This window comes from Marmota marmota, unplaced genomic scaffold, assembly GCF_001458135.2.
Source record: "Marmota marmota marmota unplaced genomic scaffold, marMar, whole genome shotgun sequence".
NCBI lineage: Eukaryota > Metazoa > Chordata > Mammalia > Rodentia > Sciuridae > Marmota > Marmota marmota.
In genome coordinates this window covers 593,754-613,224 of record NW_026000223.1, presented here as the reverse complement: position 1 = coordinate 613,224, position 19,471 = coordinate 593,754, and the positions used below count along the sequence as shown (strand labels likewise).

The window sequence follows — 19,471 nt, the reverse complement described above, 5'->3', positions numbered from 1 at the left end:
GTCAATATCTTCCTTAGGTATAAAAACCCTCAAGGTAGGAACAAATTGAATCTGATCATAAATACATTGTGATGAAATAGACCTTACTCTAGAAAAGTAGAGGGGGCTAATACTTGAAAATCAGTCAGTGTAAGTTGGAAAGTTATATCCCTGTGTGTATTATATGTCAAAATACATTCTGCTGTCATTTGTAACTGAAAAGAACAGATAAAAAAGAATAGATTGAAAAATGGGCTGGGGTTGTAGCTGAGTGCTAGAATACTTGCCTTGTGTGCGTGAGGTACTGGCTTCCATCCTCAGCACCACCTTAAAAAAAAAAAAAGATATTGTGTTCATCTACAACTAAAAAAAATTAGAAAAGATTTAAAAAAACAAACTTGTAGCTAATACAAATAATAATAGAGGTAAAATTCCTTAATCCAATAGAGCAGGCTTTCTCAATCTTATTACTGTGGAGGAGCCATTGAAATAATTTTCAGTTTCAGAGAACCCTTGCAAAAAATTGTTATACTTCACACTCATACATATTAATCAGTAAATTACGGATACAAGTTCATAATAATCTTTTTTGAGTATAAAATGTTATTTTCCTTTATATTTTGCTCAATTTATTAAGCTAGTGTGTATATATACATGCATATAAAATTATTTTTCGGTGATTCCTCCTCCCTAGAAAGGATAACAATTCTACTACAAGTCTGTAGTATAGGTAAAATTTTTTTCCCCTCTACTTGATATTTTTTTCTACCTTATCAATTAGTTCAACTTTTTTTCAGATGAGCAGAAGATTAAAAGGGTTTTTTAAATTCACACATTAGTTTGTGTCAAAAAATTGGGAAAATATTGTTTAATTTTGTTTTTTGGTTCTTCAGATGGTTGTTAGTAATGTTTGAGACTTGTTCATATCTTCCTTATTTTCAAGCCAAAGCAACATTACAAGGTTTTGTCACGTGCTTTCCCCCAAAGATTCAGTTTTTCTTTGAAATTGAAAAATAGTCTTGTTACTTGAAGTCAGAGCATTTTTTGCTAAACTTGTTTAATTACTTCATATAATATATATACATATGTGTGTGTGTGTTTTAGAGTAACACAATACCTTTATTTTACTTATTTTTATGTCGTACTAAGGATTGACCCCAGTGCCCTACATGTACTAGGCAAGCGCTTTACCACAACCCCAGCCCATTTTTAAAAAAATCTGCCAAGAGTGCTAGCTTCTGCAGTCATTCTTCACTCAACAAAGATGGCCTACTATTTTCTTGAATGTAATTTTGTATTTCACCTTTCAGCCTAAATTCCCTATCAAGAAGTCCTCTGCTAAGCCACTGGATTTCTATATGTGGTGGGAAATTGCTCATGTGTGCTGGTCTTTTGTTTAATAAAGCAGATCATTTTTGTAGCATCATTCAGGACATTTTCCATTTTGTTTCCAAGGGTTTTTAAAAAAAACAAACAAAAAACATTATTTTATTTATTTATTTTTACGTGGTGCTGAGGATTGAACCCAGGGCCTCACACATGCTAAGCAAATGCTCTACCACTGAGCTACAGCCTCAGCCCTCCAAGGGTTTTTAATGTTGTACCTCTATGAAGAAAGCAATGTCTTGCTGGGGTTGTGGCTCAGTGGTAGAGTGCTTGCTTAGCATGTGTGAGGCACTGGGTTCGATTCTCAGCACTACATATAAATAAGTTGCCCATTGACAATTTAAAAATTATTAAAAAAGAAAAAGAAAACAATGTCTTATGACAACATCAGGATGTTCTTATTTTCCCCTCACAAGAGGAGTGAATCTTTGCCTTGAGGAAACTACTAAAGTGCCATCTCAATGTAAATGCCAACACTGTTTCACCAAGACAGACTTTTTGTTTCCTGAAATGAAGACACCACATTTAATATGACTTTGCTTGTTGGTATTAGTTCTTTGCCACGTGAAAAGTTGTTCTTGGAATTCACTATCACTTAAATATTTTTTTAAATTACTACCTGACACATATTGGTGAAATCTGTTGATTTGTCAACTTAAATAGACAAGCTGTTATTTCTCAGTTTATTAAACAAATCTCTTCTTCAGCATATGCCAGGCCATCAGTATGTTGACTTACACTGTTTGAGAGTAGAACCTTTTCCATTTCTCATATTGTGCTGGGTGTTTTATTCACTATCATTTTATGTCTCAACATCTGTGTGATTCCTTTCCCTTTCACCCTTTTTCTGGGCAATTAGTTCTGATACTAATAACATTCTTTCTGATCCTTTTCACTGGATATGACTTTTTTTTGAGATGCTGGGGATCACATCCAGGACCTCATTCATTGCAAGGCATTTCCTTTACCACTGAGTTATATCTGCAGCCCTTAAAAGCAAAACAAAACAAAACAACACAAAAGTTTTACTTTGTTGAATTGAGATTCTGGCACTTACCTTGACTTGTCCAGTGAATGTGATTTATGTGTCTTTTCAGTTTGTCTGGAACTGTTTTATGTTGTTTGCATAGATGGTGCATGGTGGAATAAGACAACGTTGGATTACAGCACATGTAAAACTCATCAGTTGTTTTATTGTAGTAGTAGGTTATTGTTTTGTATCTCTAATCACATTGATGGGTAAAATGTGTCAGAATATTATAGTTCTTTTTTTAAAAATATTTCTTTCTTTCTTTTTTTAGTTATAGTTGGACACAATACTTTATTTTATTTATATTTATGTGGTGCTGAGGATCAAACCCAGGGCCTCGCAAGTGTTAGACGAGTGCTCTACTGCTGAGCCACAACTCCACCCCCGATTATAGTTCTTTATTACTAACTTTACTAGAATTTTTTATGAGCCTAGGTTTGGAATCTTCCCTTTACAAATCTCATCTTTAGAAATCATCATACTAGACTGTCAGACATGTTTATAAAATGCAAATTGCTGATAAATAATAAGATAAGTGAAAAATAAAAACTAGGAAAGTTGCAAAATGTATGAAAACTTCACAATTTATTTTACTTTTATAACTAAATATTCATGTTTTACAACAACTTCTATTCTGAATTGTACCCAACGTCCTACTCAGTGCAGTAGATATGAAAAAAGAAGTAACATAAAAATTGGAAAGGAAGAAGTAAAACTGATTAAGAATCTGCAGCAGTAAGTTTTCTAAAATTTTTAGGGAAAAATTAGAAAATGAAATAAAATGTAAAACGTAGTACATCCATAGTCATTCAGTAACTAGGAAGAAATTTAACAAAGATGTGTGATACCTCTTCATTGTAAATTAAGTATGTCTTTAGCTCCCTATGTATGCTCCTATAAGTGCTCTTTTGTTTTTTCATTTTAATTCCTGGTCTAAAAGCAAAGAAATAAGAACATAAGTGTGAGTTTCTCTTGTGCTGTTATTGTTCTCATTCATTTTGTTTTAATAGCTTTTCCCTTGACAGTATAATAGCTGTGTTTTTGGTTCTTCTACTTACATAGCTTGGTAAAAATGGTTAGGCTTTTATATATTGATTATTCTGTCTTTGAGGTTGTTTTGATTTAAAAAATCCCATTTATTTTAAATTTAACAACAACAGTAACGTGGGGACAATGCTTTTTTAGTTTTTATGTTTTTGCTGCTGCTTTTTTTCTAGGGTCTCTGGGATTTTGAAATGTATTCATTCTTATTGTTTGTCTTTCCAGGATAAGTTGGCCTTTTGATAATTTATATTTGATGGTGATATTTGATAATGGGGAAAAAACTTTTAATCTGAAGAAACAAAGGAAAATATATCAGATTTAGTAATATCGATCATAGAGAATATAGAAAAATTATTTTGAAAGATTTTGACTGTCCTTCATTCTTCTCTTTTAGGGTGTGTACTTCCAGTTTCCTGCACTGATCCCAACCATTTTTTGATTGGCCACCTCTATTAAAAAATTTTATTTTTTAACTTAGTATGATGTCACAATGAACTGCACTATTATGTATAACTATAATACACTAATAAAAACATTATTTTTTTTTAGTTTATTCTTTATGCATGTGCTAATGTATCACTATGATGATACATTACATATGTTACAAACTTGCACACACATAGAAATTTAAAAGGCTAAGGTAAAAGGAAGAATAAAGGCTTTTCTTAAATTATTTAGCAGCATAGAACGCAACTTTGTTGAACTAAGGCAGAAAAATCTTCACTTAACCTTTTTTTATGAAATGAGGAGCTCATTTTAAGTTTAGTTTGTTTAGATGCTTTGTTTTAATTACTGTTATAAATATAAAGAACTTTATAAAGATTTAGGGCTGGGCTGGAGTTGTAGCTCAGTGGCAGATCGTATGCCTTGTAAGGCACTGGGTTTGATCCTCAGCACCACATAAAAATAGACAAAATAAAGGCATGCTGTCCATCTACAATTACAAAAAATAATTTAAAAAAAAGATTTATAGATCTAAAAGGGAAGAGAGTAGTTTCTTATTGCTTCTATAACAAATTGCCAGAAATTTAATGACTTAAATTTGTGGCAGTTTGTTATAAAATTGTCTTTCTGTTTTGGGAATCAGAGGTCGAAAAGCAGGCTTGCCCGGCTAACATTAGGGTATAGATGTGCTAATGTATCATTATGATGATACATTACATATGCTACAAGCTTGCACACACATAGAAATTTAAAAGGCTAAGGTAAAAGGAAGAATTAAAGGCTATTCTTAAATTATTTAGCAGTATGGAAAGCAACTTTGTTGAACTAAAGCAGAGTTACCAGTATTATTATGTCTGAAAAATCTTCATTTAATCTTTTGGAAGCTGAGGGAAGCATTTGTCTCCTTTCATTTATTATTTAGAATGCATATGCATTTCCCAGTTCTTGGCCCTTTCCTCTTTTTTAGTTTGGAGAAAGTGTATTTTATTTTCTTTCTTACTTGAAAGGCCACTTATTTCTAATCTGTTATACATGATGACAGAATGCAATTCATTTCATATTACACATATAGAGCACAATTTTTCAAGTCACTGGTTGTACACAAAGTATTTTCACACCATTTGTGTTTTCATACATGTAAGGGTAATGATGTCTAACTCATTCCATCTTCATTCGTACCCCTTTCCCCTCCCTTCCTGTCTCTCCCCTTTGTGCTATCTAAAGTTCCTCCATTCCTCCCATGCTCCCCCACCATCACCATTATGAGTCAGCATCCTCATGTCAAAGAAAACACTCAGCCTTTAGTTTTTTGGGATTAGCTTACTTCACTTAGCATGATATTCTTTACCTCCACCTGCAAATGCCATGATTTTATTCTCTTTTAATGTTGAATAATGTTCTATTATGTATATATATCAAAGTTTCCCTTTGCATTCATCTATTAAAGGACATCTGGGTTTGATCCACAATTTAGCAATTGTGAATTGTGCTGCTATAAACATTGATATAGTTGTAGTATGCTGTATTTAAGTCCTTTGGGTTTAAACTGAGGAATGGGATAGCTGGGTCAAATGGTGGTTCCATTCCCAGTTTTCCAAGGATTCTCCATACTGCTTTCCATATTGGCTGCACCAGTTTGCAGTCCCACCAACAATGTATGAGTGTTGCCTTTTCCCCCACATCCTACCAACAATTATTGTTGTTTGTATTCTTAATAGCTGCCATTCTGACTGAAGTGAGATGAAATCTTAGAGTAGTTTTGATTTGCATTTCTCTAATTGCTAGAGATGTTGAACATTTTTTTCACATGTTTGTTGATTGATTGTATATTCTCTTCTGAGAAGTGTCTGTTCAATTCCTTGGCCTATGTATTGATTGGGTTATTTGGTTTTTTTTTTGATGTTAGCCAAAGCATTTCTTAGTAAGAAGAGTGAAACTGATGGCATTACTATTCTAGACCTTAAACTATACTGCAGAGCAATAGTAACAAAAACAGCATGGTATTGGCACCAAAATAGACCTGTAGACCAATGGTACAGAATAGAGGACGCAGAGACTAACCCACATCACTACAGTTATCTTATATTAGACAAAGGCGCTAAAAATGTACATTGGAGAAAAGATAGCCTCTTTAACAAATGGTGCTGGGAAAACTCAAAATCCACATGTAATAAAATGAAATTAAACCTCTGTCTCTCACCATGCACAAAATTCAACTCAAAAATGGATCAATGACCTGGGAATTAAACCAGAGACATTGTGCCTAATGGAAAAAAAAGTAGGCCCAAATTTTCATCATGTTGTATTAGGCCCCAACTTCCTTAATAAGACTCCTATAGCATAAGAATTAAAACCAATAGGGCTGGGATTGTGGCTCAGCAGTAGAGCGCTTGCCTAGCATGTGTGAGGCCCTGGGTTCGATCCTCAGCATCACATAAAAATAAGTAAAAATAAAGGTATTGGGTATAACTACAACTAAAAAAAAAAGTTTTTTTTTCTTTAAAGAATTAAAACCAAGAATCAATAAATAGGATGGATTCAAACCAAAAAGCTGCTTCTCAGCAAAAGAAACAATCAGTGAGGTGAATAGAGAGCCTACAAAATAGGAGCAAATCTGTACCACAAACACATCAGACAGAGCACTAATCTTTAGAATTCATAAAGCATCTTAGTTTTCTTGTATTAGCTCTTTTATGCACTCTGATTTTCCTGCCTTCCTCTTTCCCTCCTAAGGACACTTTTGATTACATTCACCCCCCCCCCCCCATTCACAACAATGTCTCCATATGAAGATCCTTAATTTAGTCACTAGCAAAATAAATCCCTTTTGCCACACAGGGGCTTTAGATGTAGTCTTAAGGGAAAGGAGGAATTATTGTCTAGTAACAAGCACTATTACCAAGTTAGGACCATATACACACACACACACACACACACACACACACACACACATATATATATATATTTGTGGTACTGGGGATTGAACCCAGGGCCTTGTGCATGGACTCTAATTTTTTAAATCCCGTCTTACCTACTAGTCAGTTTGGCTAAGTGAATTTTCATCTTTATATTTCAATTCGTGTAAAAGGAGTTATATAATTTATTTTTTTTGACAAACTGAGAACTCAAGGTGAGGATTATTTGGAAAACTTAAAAAAAATAAAGGTTAGAAAATGATTTCTAAAATTTTAAATATATGTAGATATAAGAATTTTTCTTTTTAAACTCTTTAAACTTAGAAATCATATAATGATGGGATTATTTCCAAAAACATTCTTTTTCAAAGAGCTCTGTTCACTGCATTAATTTCTTTCAAAAATCAGTTCCTTTGTTACTTTCATGTTTTGTTAAAATGGTAGTGTTTCTTTGAAGGAACAGATTGTTGCTTATGATTAATTATTTTAAAACTAATTGCAAATTATAGAAAGTTTCTTTACTCACAGAATATCTAGCAGATTTGAAACTTTTGCCTTTTTGCAAAAGGAAATTTTTAATTTAGCTCTAAGTAGTCATTCCTTAAAGCTTTATGAAAGTGATGTACAGTGTCTCCACTTTAAAGGTCTTTCTTTTTAAAATAAAATTTACCACAATTCATCTGGTAGCAGATAAACCACAGTATGTTGTAGAATATTGAAAATGAAGGGATGAGTGAGCCTTGTCTGCTAGTCCCTGTTTCGTGTAGGATTCCTAGTCTTCCATCAGGATTTCTCCATGCAGGTCACCCTCTGAAATGTAAATCACCTGACATGAGCCAAGAGAGATATGGTTGTCAGCCTGTAACATTAGTAAAGCATAATTTTTAAAAAAATATTTATTTTTTAGTTGTAATTGGACACATTACCTTTATTTTATTTATTTATTTATTTTTATGTGGTGCTGAGGATTGAACCCAGGGCCTCACATGTGCTAGGTGAGCGTTCTGCTGAGCTACAACCTTAGCCTATAAAGCATAAATGAAAAAAAAATTATTCTAATTTGTTGTATATGACAGCAGAATGCAATTCAATTCATATTACACAAATAGAGCACAATTTTTCATATCTCGGGTTGAACACAAAGTAGAGACACACTATTTATGGTTTTATACATGTACTTAGAGTAATGATGTCCCTCTCATTCTACTGTCTTCCCTACCCCCATGCCCCGTCCCTCCCCTTTGCCCTATCTAAAGTTCATCTATTCCTTCTATGCTCCACCCACATTGCCATTATGAATCAGCATATATCAGAGAAAACATTTGGCATTTGGTTTTTTGGGATTGGCTTACTTCACTTAGCATTATATTCTCCAACTCCATCCATTTACTTGCAAATGCCCAGATTTTATTCTTTTTTAATGCTGAGTAATATTCCATTGTGTATATATACCACATTTTCTTTACCCATTCATCTATTGAAGGGTATCTAGATTGGACCCACAATTTAGGTATTGTGAATTGTGCTGCTATGAACATTGAGGTGGCTGTGTCCCTGTAGTACACTGTAGTTAAGTTTTTTTGGTATAAAGTGAGGAGTGGGATAGCTGGGTCAAATGGTGGTTCCATTCCCCGTTTTCCAAGGAATCTGCGTACTCCAGATTGCTTGCACCAATTTGCAGTCAAATCATAATTTTTTAATGGGAGTTTTAGATTAAAAATTTAGCAAAGTTTCTGTAGAATCATCCAGATTGACTGAGTTATATACTGACTTGTGTAGCTGCTCCCTTTCCCTTGTTATTCTGGTCATCATTCAAAGTTCTGCCCATTAACATTCACTGATATGTATTTAACTTCTCTATTGGGAGCTTGTGAAAGGCAGAAGTAGTAGTTCACATTTCATAGTATATCTCATTGCTGTATTCTGAGGACATAATAATTACCACTAAATAAGTGAATGAATTAATAGCAAATGCTCAGTAAATGGTTTTTATGTGTGATGTGTTAGGCTTTATGTCTTTTTCTGCTTTCCAAACATTTGGTTTTAAGAAGTGATTATTATAGTTTTAGAGACTGGAGAGTTTATGTAATTTGCCTGAGGAGATGAAAGTTAGAGCATGAAAGATTTTTTCTTTTGGAGAGTTATTTTTATTTTGAATAAGAAATTTCTGTCTCCCCCTAATCCCTCCTGTTTTTGTGTTAGGGATTGAACTCAATGTTGCTTCACCACTGAGTCACATCCTCAACCCTTTTATATTTTATTTTTTAAATTTTGAGACAGGGTCTTACTAAGTTACTGAGGCTGGCTTCGAACCTTGATCCTCCTGCCTCTGGGATTATAGGTGTGAGCCACCACACCTAGCTAGAAGTATATCTCTTAATAGAATAAGTAAAATAGTATGAAAGATATAAAGGAAGAGGTCTCATTTTCACTGATAAACCTATTTCCTTTCTCTTTTGTCCTGTTTCTTATAAGTAATCTCTCTTATTTATCTATTTATTTATTTTTTGTGGTGCTGGGGATTGAACCCAGGGCCTTGAGCATGTGAGGCAAGCACTCTACTAACTGAGCTATATCCCCAACCCCCAAGTAATCTCTTTTTATCAGTTTCTTGTGACTTTTCCCGTGGTTCTTTATGAAGGAACAAAGAAAAATATGGGTTTTGTTTTGTTTTGTTTTCGGTGCTGGGTATTGAACTCAGGGCTTTATATATACTAGGCATGAGTTCTGCCGCAGAGCTGTACCTGCAGCCCCTATATGTTCTTTGTTGTTGTTGTTGTTTGTACTTTTGTTTGTATTGAACCCAGGGGCACTTTACCACTGAGCCATATCACCAGTCCTTTTTATTTTTAATTTTGAGACAGGATCTTGCTAAGTTGCTGAAAGATCTTGCCAAGGTCGCTGAGGGATTGCCTTGAACTTGCTATCCTCCTGCCTCAGCCTCCTGAGTCAGTGGGATTTTAGGCAAGTGCCACTATACCAAGCCTTATATATTACTATTTTTGCCTTTTTCTATATAAAAAGTTTCATACTACATTTTTTTAACTTGTACTTTTTATTTTACGTTCACTTTAAAAAAATAGAATTTAGTTTTTAGACAGGTATAGATTTACAGCAAAATATGGCAGAAAGTACAGAATTCTTGTGCATTCCCCCGTCTCTGATTTGGATATGAGGTATCCCCCAAAAGCTCATGTTAGTGCAGGAATGTTCAGAGGTGAAATGATCAGATTATGAGAGCTGTGACCTAATCAGTGGATTAACTCTTGATGGACTAATGATTACTGGGTGGTGGGATGTAGCTAGAAGAATTAGGTCATTGGGGCGGGGTGATTGTGCTCTTGGGAATTTTTTGGGAATTCTTGTCCCCAGCTCTCTTTCTTTGCTTCCTGGCTGCTATGAGCTGAACAGCTTTCCTTCCCATTCCCTTCTGCCATGATGTTCTGCCTTATCTCAGGCCTAGAAAATGGAGTCAGCTGAACATGGACTGAACTTCTGAGACTATGAGCCCCCCAAAACTTTTTTTCTTCTAATTAGGTCTTGTCAGATATTTTGGTCACAGTGATATCACTGGTTATCTGTGACGAGTCCTACTTCTCCACATGTTGAAATTTGAACATTAGAGAAGCACGCCAAGGCAAGCATATGAAGCAGGATTTTTTTCAAAAGGGGTAACATAGACTTGGAGAAGGGGGCCATAGCTGGTATCATGGTATCCCAAGAAGCAAGGTGTTCTGCCCTTTTTATATGTCCTAGGCTTCCTTTGTTCTCCTGCCTTTCCCCTCTTATCTTTCTCCTTCCTGCATAAGTGACTAAGCCCAGGAATGTTCAGTGGGATGGCCAAAAGGTGGGAAATAGGTGGGCTGAAGGGGGAAGGGCAGGATGGAGTAAACAAGGACATATTAACAACCTTATAGCTCCCTGTAGGGAGGGGAAATTTCTGGGATGGTTACCTTGGCAACAGGTTGGAGCAGGGGCAGATTCTTGATAAGATCCCTCAGGGGACAGTCTGATCCCTTAGGGGACAGTCTCCAACTTCCCAGACTCACTCAAAATTGGCCTCCTTGACCCGACTCGATTTACCTATTTACACTGACTGCCTGTCTAATTCTGGCTTCAACCACAGTGTAAGAATGATTTTACACAGTCCTCCTGCTTTTCTATCAATATCCCACATTAAAATAGTGTATTTGTTACAATCAGTGAGCCTACATTGACACATCACTCATAGTTCATAATTTACATTAGAACTCACTGCTAGTGTTGTACATTCGCTGGCTTTGACAAAAGTATAGTGTTAGTTCCACCATTATGGTATCATAGGGTGATTTCAGTACACTAAAAATTCTCTGCTCTACCTATTTGTTCCTCCCTCCCTCTAACCCTTGGCAAAATAAACTTTTTATTTTCTCCATAGTTTAGCCTTTTCTAGAAGCCATATAGTTGAAACTGTAGAGTAGAAAACATTTTTTAGATTGCCTTTTTTTCATTTACTAATATGAATTGAAGCTTCCATGTCTTTTTTTTTCTTGTTTTCATGTCTTTTCTTGACTTGATAGCTCATTTATTTTTTTTTATCACTGAATGATATTCTATTGTCTAGATGTACCACAATTTATCCTTTCACCTTCTGAAGGGTATCTTGGTTGCTTCCAAGTTTTGGCAGTATTGTATAAAGCTGCCATAAATATCTTTTTGCAGGTTTTTGTGTGTATATAAATTTTCAACTCATTTGGGTAAATACCAATGAACTTGATTGCTAGCTTGATGGAATGGTAAGAGTATATTTCTGATTGTGTCAAACTGAGCCAGGCAAGTTGGTGCATGACTATAATCCCAGCTACTCTGGAAGCTGAGGCAGGAGGATCACGAGTTTGAGGCCCACCGGGGACCCTGCCTCAAGATAAAATTTAAAATATCCAAAAAACAGAAAAAAGGGCTGGGGATGTAACTCAAAGGTAGAATGCTGTTGGGTTCAATCCCCAGTACTTTCCCTGCACCCCAGATTGCTTAATTGTCTCAAAGTGACTGTTGCAGTTTGTATTCCTACCAGGGTGAATGAGACTTTCTGTTCTTCCCTGCATTGTTCAACATTTGGTATTTACATGTGTTGTTAGATCTAATGTGTCCTGAACATCTTTTCTGATTAGCATATAGAGTACTTCTGCCTTTTTGAATATGGAAGGCTACTGTGGATGTGCTGTAGTTTATTTAGTTTGTCCTTTATTGATGGCCACTTGTTGTTTCTGATATTTTCCTTTGGTAACCAACATGCACTGACCTTCAGTTACTTCAGTTCCACGATTTAAAAGAAAAAAAAAAAAGGGTTTTGGTGTTTAGCCTAGTGGTGAAGCACCCCTGGGTTCAATATCTAGTACCAAAAAAAGTAATTCGCATTTCTTTTTCTGTTGTCTGTATTTTGAGGTTATGTTTTGGAACTGTTGAAATATTAGGAAGATTAATTCTTTGTGATATGAATTGCAAGTGTTTTTTGTTTATCCTTTGACTTCATAATAATGCCATGGGTTTGATTCTGTTTGTCCACACTTTTTTTTTTTTTTAATTTTCTGGTATTGCAGATTGAATCCAAGGATGCTCTACCACTGAGCTATACTCCCAGCCCTTTTTATTTTATTTTGAGGCAGGGTCTCAAACTTTAAATCCTCTTACCTCAGCCTCCTGAGTTGCTGGGATTACAGGTGTGGGCCACTGTGCTAGCTTACTTAATGCTCTAATCACTATCATATCATTGTGCTCTCTCAAATAATATATGTTCTATATTCCTGAAAAGATTTATTTATGCATAACTTTGACTTAATGCATCTAGCATTTAAAAACTCTTCTAATGATAACTTCTTCCTTCAATAGACACGGCATCAGCGAGGAGATACACATCCTCTAACTTTAGAAGAAATTTTGGATGAAACACAGCATTTAGATATTGGACTCAAGCAGAAACAATGGCTAATGACTGAGGTAAGAATAGTCTTTTTTTTTTTTTTAATATATTTTTCTTTTTAGTTGTAGATGGATACAATGACTTTATTTATTTTTATTGGTGCTGAGAATTGAACCCAGTGCCTTACACATGCTAGGCGAGCGCTGTACCCCTGAGCCATAACCCCAGCCTCAAGAATAGTCTTAAAAATATTATGAAAAAAATCAGTTGGTCCCAATGTCTTGGGAGACTGAGGCAAGGGGATCGCAAGTTCACACCAGCCTCAGCAATTTAGCGAGGCCCTAAACAACTTAGTGAGAATTTGTCTCAAAATAAAAAGGGATGGGAATGCGACTCAGTGGTTTAGCACCACTGAGTTCAATTCCTTGTAAAACCACTCCCCACATACACTAAAAAAGTTGATTACCAAGTGATGGTTGCTGTAAGTGTTATTTTGGTTGTTTTTGGCATTGCTAGGAATTGAACCCAGGGCCTTTCATATGCTAGGAAAGAGCTCTACCACTGAGCCATGACCATCTGATAATGCTTTTTAGTTTTCTCTTAAAATAAGTGTTTGTTTTATTTCTCTTGAAAGAGTCTTTGTTTTATTCACCAAACATCATATATATACGATCTGGCACTTTAGCCTCTTGAGTAGTTGGGATTACTGGTGCATGCCACCACCTCTGGTTAAACATACATGTTTCTAAGTTGTTTGACTTGTTGATTTTCTTGTAATTTTTTGTAACTATTTGTTTAATTTTTTTTTTTTTTTTTTGGTACTAGGGATTGAACCCAGGGATGCTTTACCACTGAGTTACATCCCCATTCTTTTTTATTTTTTATTTTGGGACAGGGTCTTGCTAAATTGCTGAGACTGATCTTGAACTTGCAATCTTCCTGCCTCAGCCTCCCAAGTCACTGGTATTGTAGGTGTGCCCCACTGTGTGTGATGTTTAAAAAATTTTTTTTCTTTAAATTTTTAGTTGTAGATAGACACAAGTCCTTTATTTAATTAATTTTATATTTGTGTTGTGCTAAGGATCAAACCCAGTGCCTCACATGTGCTAGGAAGGTGCTCTACCACTGAACTATAGCCCCAGCCCTTAAAAATTTTGAAGACTAGCAAAAGTTTTGAAGAAGTCAGTATACCAATTCTACTTTCATTTTTACAGAATAACTGGTTTATTTTGAATTGCTAAATTTATAATTTGTGTGCTTGTAAATTATATTTTTGTTTTGGGAAATTTAAAGCATTAGTACCATAGGGATAGCAAGATGCTTTGTACTACTACTATTACTATTATGGCTTGATATTTAAATTATTACCTCTAGAAAGTTACTTAGAAAGACGATTATGTATGAACATTGTGTATGAACATACATCCATCCTTTTGGGTAACTCTAGTACTGTTGATGGTGGTAATTTGGAAATGAATAGCACTTTGTATTATTTATTTTTATGGTGGTGGGAGATATGAGTAACATTTTAAACATTCAGATAGTTGCTTCTTTTGGGCTTATATATTAAATGACAACAAAGGAGACTACTTTCAAGGACCAGTAAGATTCTCAAAGACCAAATGTAAAATTCCTAAAATATAATTCAGTTAAATTTATTTTACAGCTCTTCATTTTCATAATATTTTTTAAAGATATTTATTTTTTAGTTATAGGTGGATACAATATCTTTATTTTATTTTTATGTGGTACTGAGGATCAAACCCAGTACCTCACGCATGCTAGGTGAGCATTTTACCTCTGAGCCACAACTCCAGCCCCCTCATTTTCATAATATTAAATGAACCAGTTAATCACTGAAGTACTTGGTCTTTTAGAAGCTACTAGGCTATTACCAGAAGAATAACTGTCAAGATTTTTAGCCTCAAAGTATTTGATCTAAATCAGCTTGCATGAATGTTGCATAATGTAGTAGATATTAGTGGTATAGAATAATGGTAACCCACATTTAAAATTGCTGGTTTACCTAATACGGAAATTTCATGGACTTGCCAACATAAAAGATTATTTTTATTATATTGTTATTTTATTCTTCTCTCCTTTCTGCATTTCTTCTCTTTCTCCTTTCAGGATCAGACTGACAGCTGCAGAAGAAAATAAGTAAAGTTGCTCTTTCTTGGAGAGCTTTCTTTCTGCTATTAGCTATATAAAACAACTGAGTAAGAACATAATTATATTCAGTAATTCCTGCATTCTTACTCAGTTTCATTCTCAAGCTGGCATTATAGGTAAAATTCTTATATGTACCAGTCTGGTTCTTTTTAGTTCCTTCCACAGCTGCTAATGCCAGTGATAACCAGGTGAGGAGGACTGACTATTGCTTTGTTCATCCCAGAGTAATGTTTGTCATGTTATAATGCATATATATACTTTGGAGGTGGTATGGGTAATACCCAGCTCACTTTGTCTATTAATATTAATAGGTGTTTTATTTTTATTTTGTCTTCCACAAGAATATGGGTTCAGTTTTCTTCAAAACTCTTATGATAAAATGGTTTATTTCTCTTCAAAAAAATGTATATAAATAGTACACATATGAGGTTTCCTTTTGTTGATATGCTCAAATGATGTCATTGTTACAGGCATTAGTCAACAATCCCAAAATTAAAGTAGTAGATGGGAAGTATGCCTTCAAACCCAAGTACAACTTGAAAGATAAGAAGGCCCTACTTAGGCTCTTAGATCAGCATGACCAGCGAGGATTAGGAGGAATTCTTTTAGAAGACATTGAAGAAGGACTGCCCAATTCCCAGAAAGCTGTCAAGGTAACCTCTGTTTTCTTTCTGTGTCTTAATAGAAAAATATTTTAAAATATTTTTTAAAAATATCTTCTTGGTTTTAACTTTAAAATATTTAAGTCATTTTTAAAGCCTCTATCATCCACGCACACGTGTGTGTGTATATGTGTGTGTGTGTGTATATGTGTGTGTGTGTGTGTGTGTGTGTTTATAGCCACTCAGAGACTTGAAATATGTGTTGTGCCATAGAGCAGGAAAGAGGGTAGCCATCTTTGTGTAACTTAGCTCTCTTTTGTTGCTATAGTAGTATGATTATTTGATTCTTCAGAATATTTCTGAAAATTTTTCCTCAACGATATTAGTGTTCTCTGTCAAGTTGTGTTTGTAATCAAGAGCTCCTTCAACAATTCTAGTAGACATTGCATGAAAGCACAAAAGCATTAGTTGAATAGGCTGGCTGTTTAGGTATGCTGAAGTTGCTGTCAATAAAAGTTATACTGATGTATATTATATATGAGGAGCATGTGACAAATCCATTCTTTTCTTTTAGCCTTAATTCTTCTTCTTGGAGCATTTTTATTCATGAGTATTTTAAGGCAGCAAGAGATTCGGGCAGAATTTTTACCTCTGATCAAATTTGTTATAGAGTTTCCTACTTTCATTTTCCGTGTGGTTGCCCCATTCTCTGTTTTCTGGTTCTTCTCTCTAGACACACTGAGGATTTTATTGAGTTTTAACTGCAGATTGGCTCTTTCTTCCTCCATTTTCTGCCTGCTTTTGGTTGACCTCAGTTCCTTTTGGTAGTTTGATTTTTAAAATATTTTAAGGGTTTTATAGTGCTTTCTGTTGGAGGATTGGTCCTTTAGGAGCTACTTGGCCTCTGCTAGTAGAAGAACCTCCTAAGATTTTTAACTTAAAATATCTTAACTTAATCTATACAAATGTTAAAAGTGACAGGTCACAAAAGTTGATAAATTATGAACTTTGAGAGCATGTTGAAAAGTAAGGCTACTGAATCTAAACTTTTAAGACTACATGTTTCCTGCTCCACTCTTTCTCTAATTTTGATAGTGGCCAGTATTGTTATTATACATTAGACTTTTTATTACTTCTAAAGTGGCAGTGCTATAATCCTGTAATTCCTTAATTTTGTGATATAAAATCACTTTGATACTCTATTTTCCCTGGTTCTGTTCCCTTAGGATTACAGCTGAAAGGGTCATAAAAAGTACATAGTCTATTCTTATTTTAAAGCAGGATTGTTTGAAACCCAGAATTTCAATTCTGTTTTTAAAAATATAAAGCTATGGGGATTAGGGATATATAACTCAGTTGGTAGAGTGCCTGCCTTGCATACACAAGGTCCTGAGTTCTATCCCCAGCATCCCCTCAAATATATATATGTACACACACAAACACACACAAATATAAAGGTGTGTTCTATCAAGGAGTTTTTTTTGGCATACCTAAGCTAAATCCTTTTGCATTGTTTCTCTTCAGTTCCTTTTAGAGATGGAAGATAATTACTCTCATTGTTGATCATACAATGCTTTGAAGAAATGTATGATATAGTGCTAGCAAAGAACACAAAGGTTTGTGGAAAAGCAATAAAACAAAAGAAGAAAGAAAACTAGTGATTATTCAGATTACTCATCCCTCAGTACTTGTTATTTGGGGGTTTTCTAACTGCCAGCATAGTCCTATTCAGCTAGTTTGTATTTGTGATGTGATATATTAATTTTAAAGATGATGTATTGAATGATCTATACTGTTCTTTTTTAAAATTAAATTAAGTTTAATTATGGTAAAAAACTTATAAAATTTAGCATCTTAACCATTTTTAAGTGTACAATAGTGTTGAGTATATTTGCATTGTAGTGCAAAAGATCTCTATAATTTTTACATTTTACAAGACTGAACCCTGTACCTCTTACACAACTACTTTTCCCTCTTCTCACAGTCTCCAGCAAGTCACCATTCTATTTTTGACTACTCATATAAGTGAAATCATCCAGTCTTTTTGTGACTAGAGTATTTGATTTGATGTGATACCCTCAAAGTTCATCTATGTTGTAGTAGCATATGTCAGGATTTCCTTCCTTTATAAAGCCAATTAATATTCCATTGTATGTATATACCACATTTTTGTTTATCTGTTCATCCATTGATGCACATTTGAATTAATTCCATCTTAACCATTACAAATGGTGCTGCTATTAACGTGTACAAATGTTTCTTTTGAAACTCCTTTAATTTTTTAAATATATATATTCCTAGAGATAGAATTGCAGGATCATATGGTTAGTTCTATTTTTAATTTTTTGAGAAATTGCCGTACTGTTTTCCATAGTGGTTGTACCATTTTGTAGTCCTCCAACAGTGTACAGGGGTTCCAGTTTTTCCACATCCTTGTTAAAACTGTTATTTTCTTTTTATTTCTGATAATCATCCTGATGAGTGTGAGGTGATAGGTCATTATAGATTTTTATTTTTATTTATTTTTTTTGATACCAGAGATTGGTATCAGAGACACTTAACCACTGAACCACATCCCCAACCCCTTTTTATTTTTTATTTAGAGATAGGCTCTCTCCTGAGTTGCTTAGGGCCCCACTAAGTTGCTGAGGCTGCCTTTGAACTCCTGATCCTTCTGCCTCAGCCTTCCAACCTGCTGGGATTACAGGCATACACCACTATGCCTGGAGGTCATTGTGGTTTTGATTTGCATTCTCTAATGACTAGTGAGTTTGAGCATCTTCATGTACTTATTGATGGTTTCATCTTTGGAGAAATGTCTGTTCAAATCCTTTGTCTGATTTTTGAATTGGGTTGTTTTATTGTTGATTAGTTGAGGGAGTTCTTCATATATTCTTGATATTAATCTCTTCACAGACACATGATTTTCAAATATTTTCTCTTATTGTGTAGGTTGCCTTTTCATTCTGTTGATTGTGTTCTTTGGTGCATTTTTTTTTAATTTGATGTAGTCCCATTTATATATATTTTTTACTTTATTGCACATGCCTTTGGTGTCTAAATCTAAATCTAATGCCATGAAACTTTCCCCTATATTATTCTATGAATTTTATAATTTGGGTCTTAAGTTTAGGTCTTTAATCCATTGAGAGTTTATTTTTTGTTTAGGGAGGTAAGATAAGGATTCAACTTTATTCTTTTACATGTGGATATTCAGTTTCCCTAGCACCATTTGTTGAAGCCGCTCTCCTCTTCCCATTGAGTGGTATTGGCACTCTTGTTGAAGATCATTTAACCATGTATACAAAGGTTTATTTCTAGGCTCTTTATTCTGTTTCATTAGTGTATATATGTCTGTTTTTATGCCAGAGCTACAATGTTTATTTACTGTAGGTTTGTGAGTTTTAAAAAATTTTATTTATAGTTAGACATAATAACTTTATTTATTTTTATGTGGTGCCTCACACGTGATAAGCAGGTGCTCTACCACTGAGCTACAACCCCAGCCTTTGTGATATCTTTTGAAATCAGGAAAAGTGAGATCTTTAGTTTGGTTCTTTTTCAAGGTTGGTTTGGCTATTTGGGGTTCCTTGATATTTCATATAAATTTTTGGGTGGATTTTTCTATGTCTGCAAAAAGTGTTAGTGGGATTTTGATGGGGAATACATTGGGTCTGTAGATCACTTTGGGTCGTATTGACATCCCAACAATATTAAGTTTACCAGTCCATGAACATGGAAGTCTGTTGATTTAATTGTAACTTCCTCAGTTTCTTTCAGCAGTATCTTCAGTACAGTCATAACCATTTACCACTTGGGTCCCATGGACTTAATTCTATCATTTTTAAATATTTAAAGTCATTTTATGAATATTTTTAAAAAGTACAGTTTCATCATACATTTTAATAAGAATTTAGCATGTTGGTATAGCATGTCCTTAGCATATGTGAAGTCCTGAGTTCAATCCCAGCACTACCAAAAAGAAAAAGGGGGGGGGGGG

At 34.5% G+C, this 19,471-nt stretch overlaps 1 protein-coding gene across 2 annotated transcripts in view; it reads left to right on the top strand.

Moving 5' to 3' along the window:
• The window catches only part of Gtf2e2 (general transcription factor IIE subunit 2), a 68,497-nt gene that overhangs the window by 27,094 nt on the left and 21,932 nt on the right, over positions 1 to 19,471 (top strand). For both annotated transcript variants that reach the window (XM_015501234.2, XM_048792761.1), the window contains 2 exons: positions 12,667 to 12,774; positions 15,340 to 15,522. In XM_015501234.2, coding sequence (XP_015356720.1) covers positions 12,667 to 12,774; positions 15,340 to 15,522 — 291 coding nt within the window. The remainder of the gene's footprint in view (positions 1 to 12,666; positions 12,775 to 15,339; positions 15,523 to 19,471) is intronic.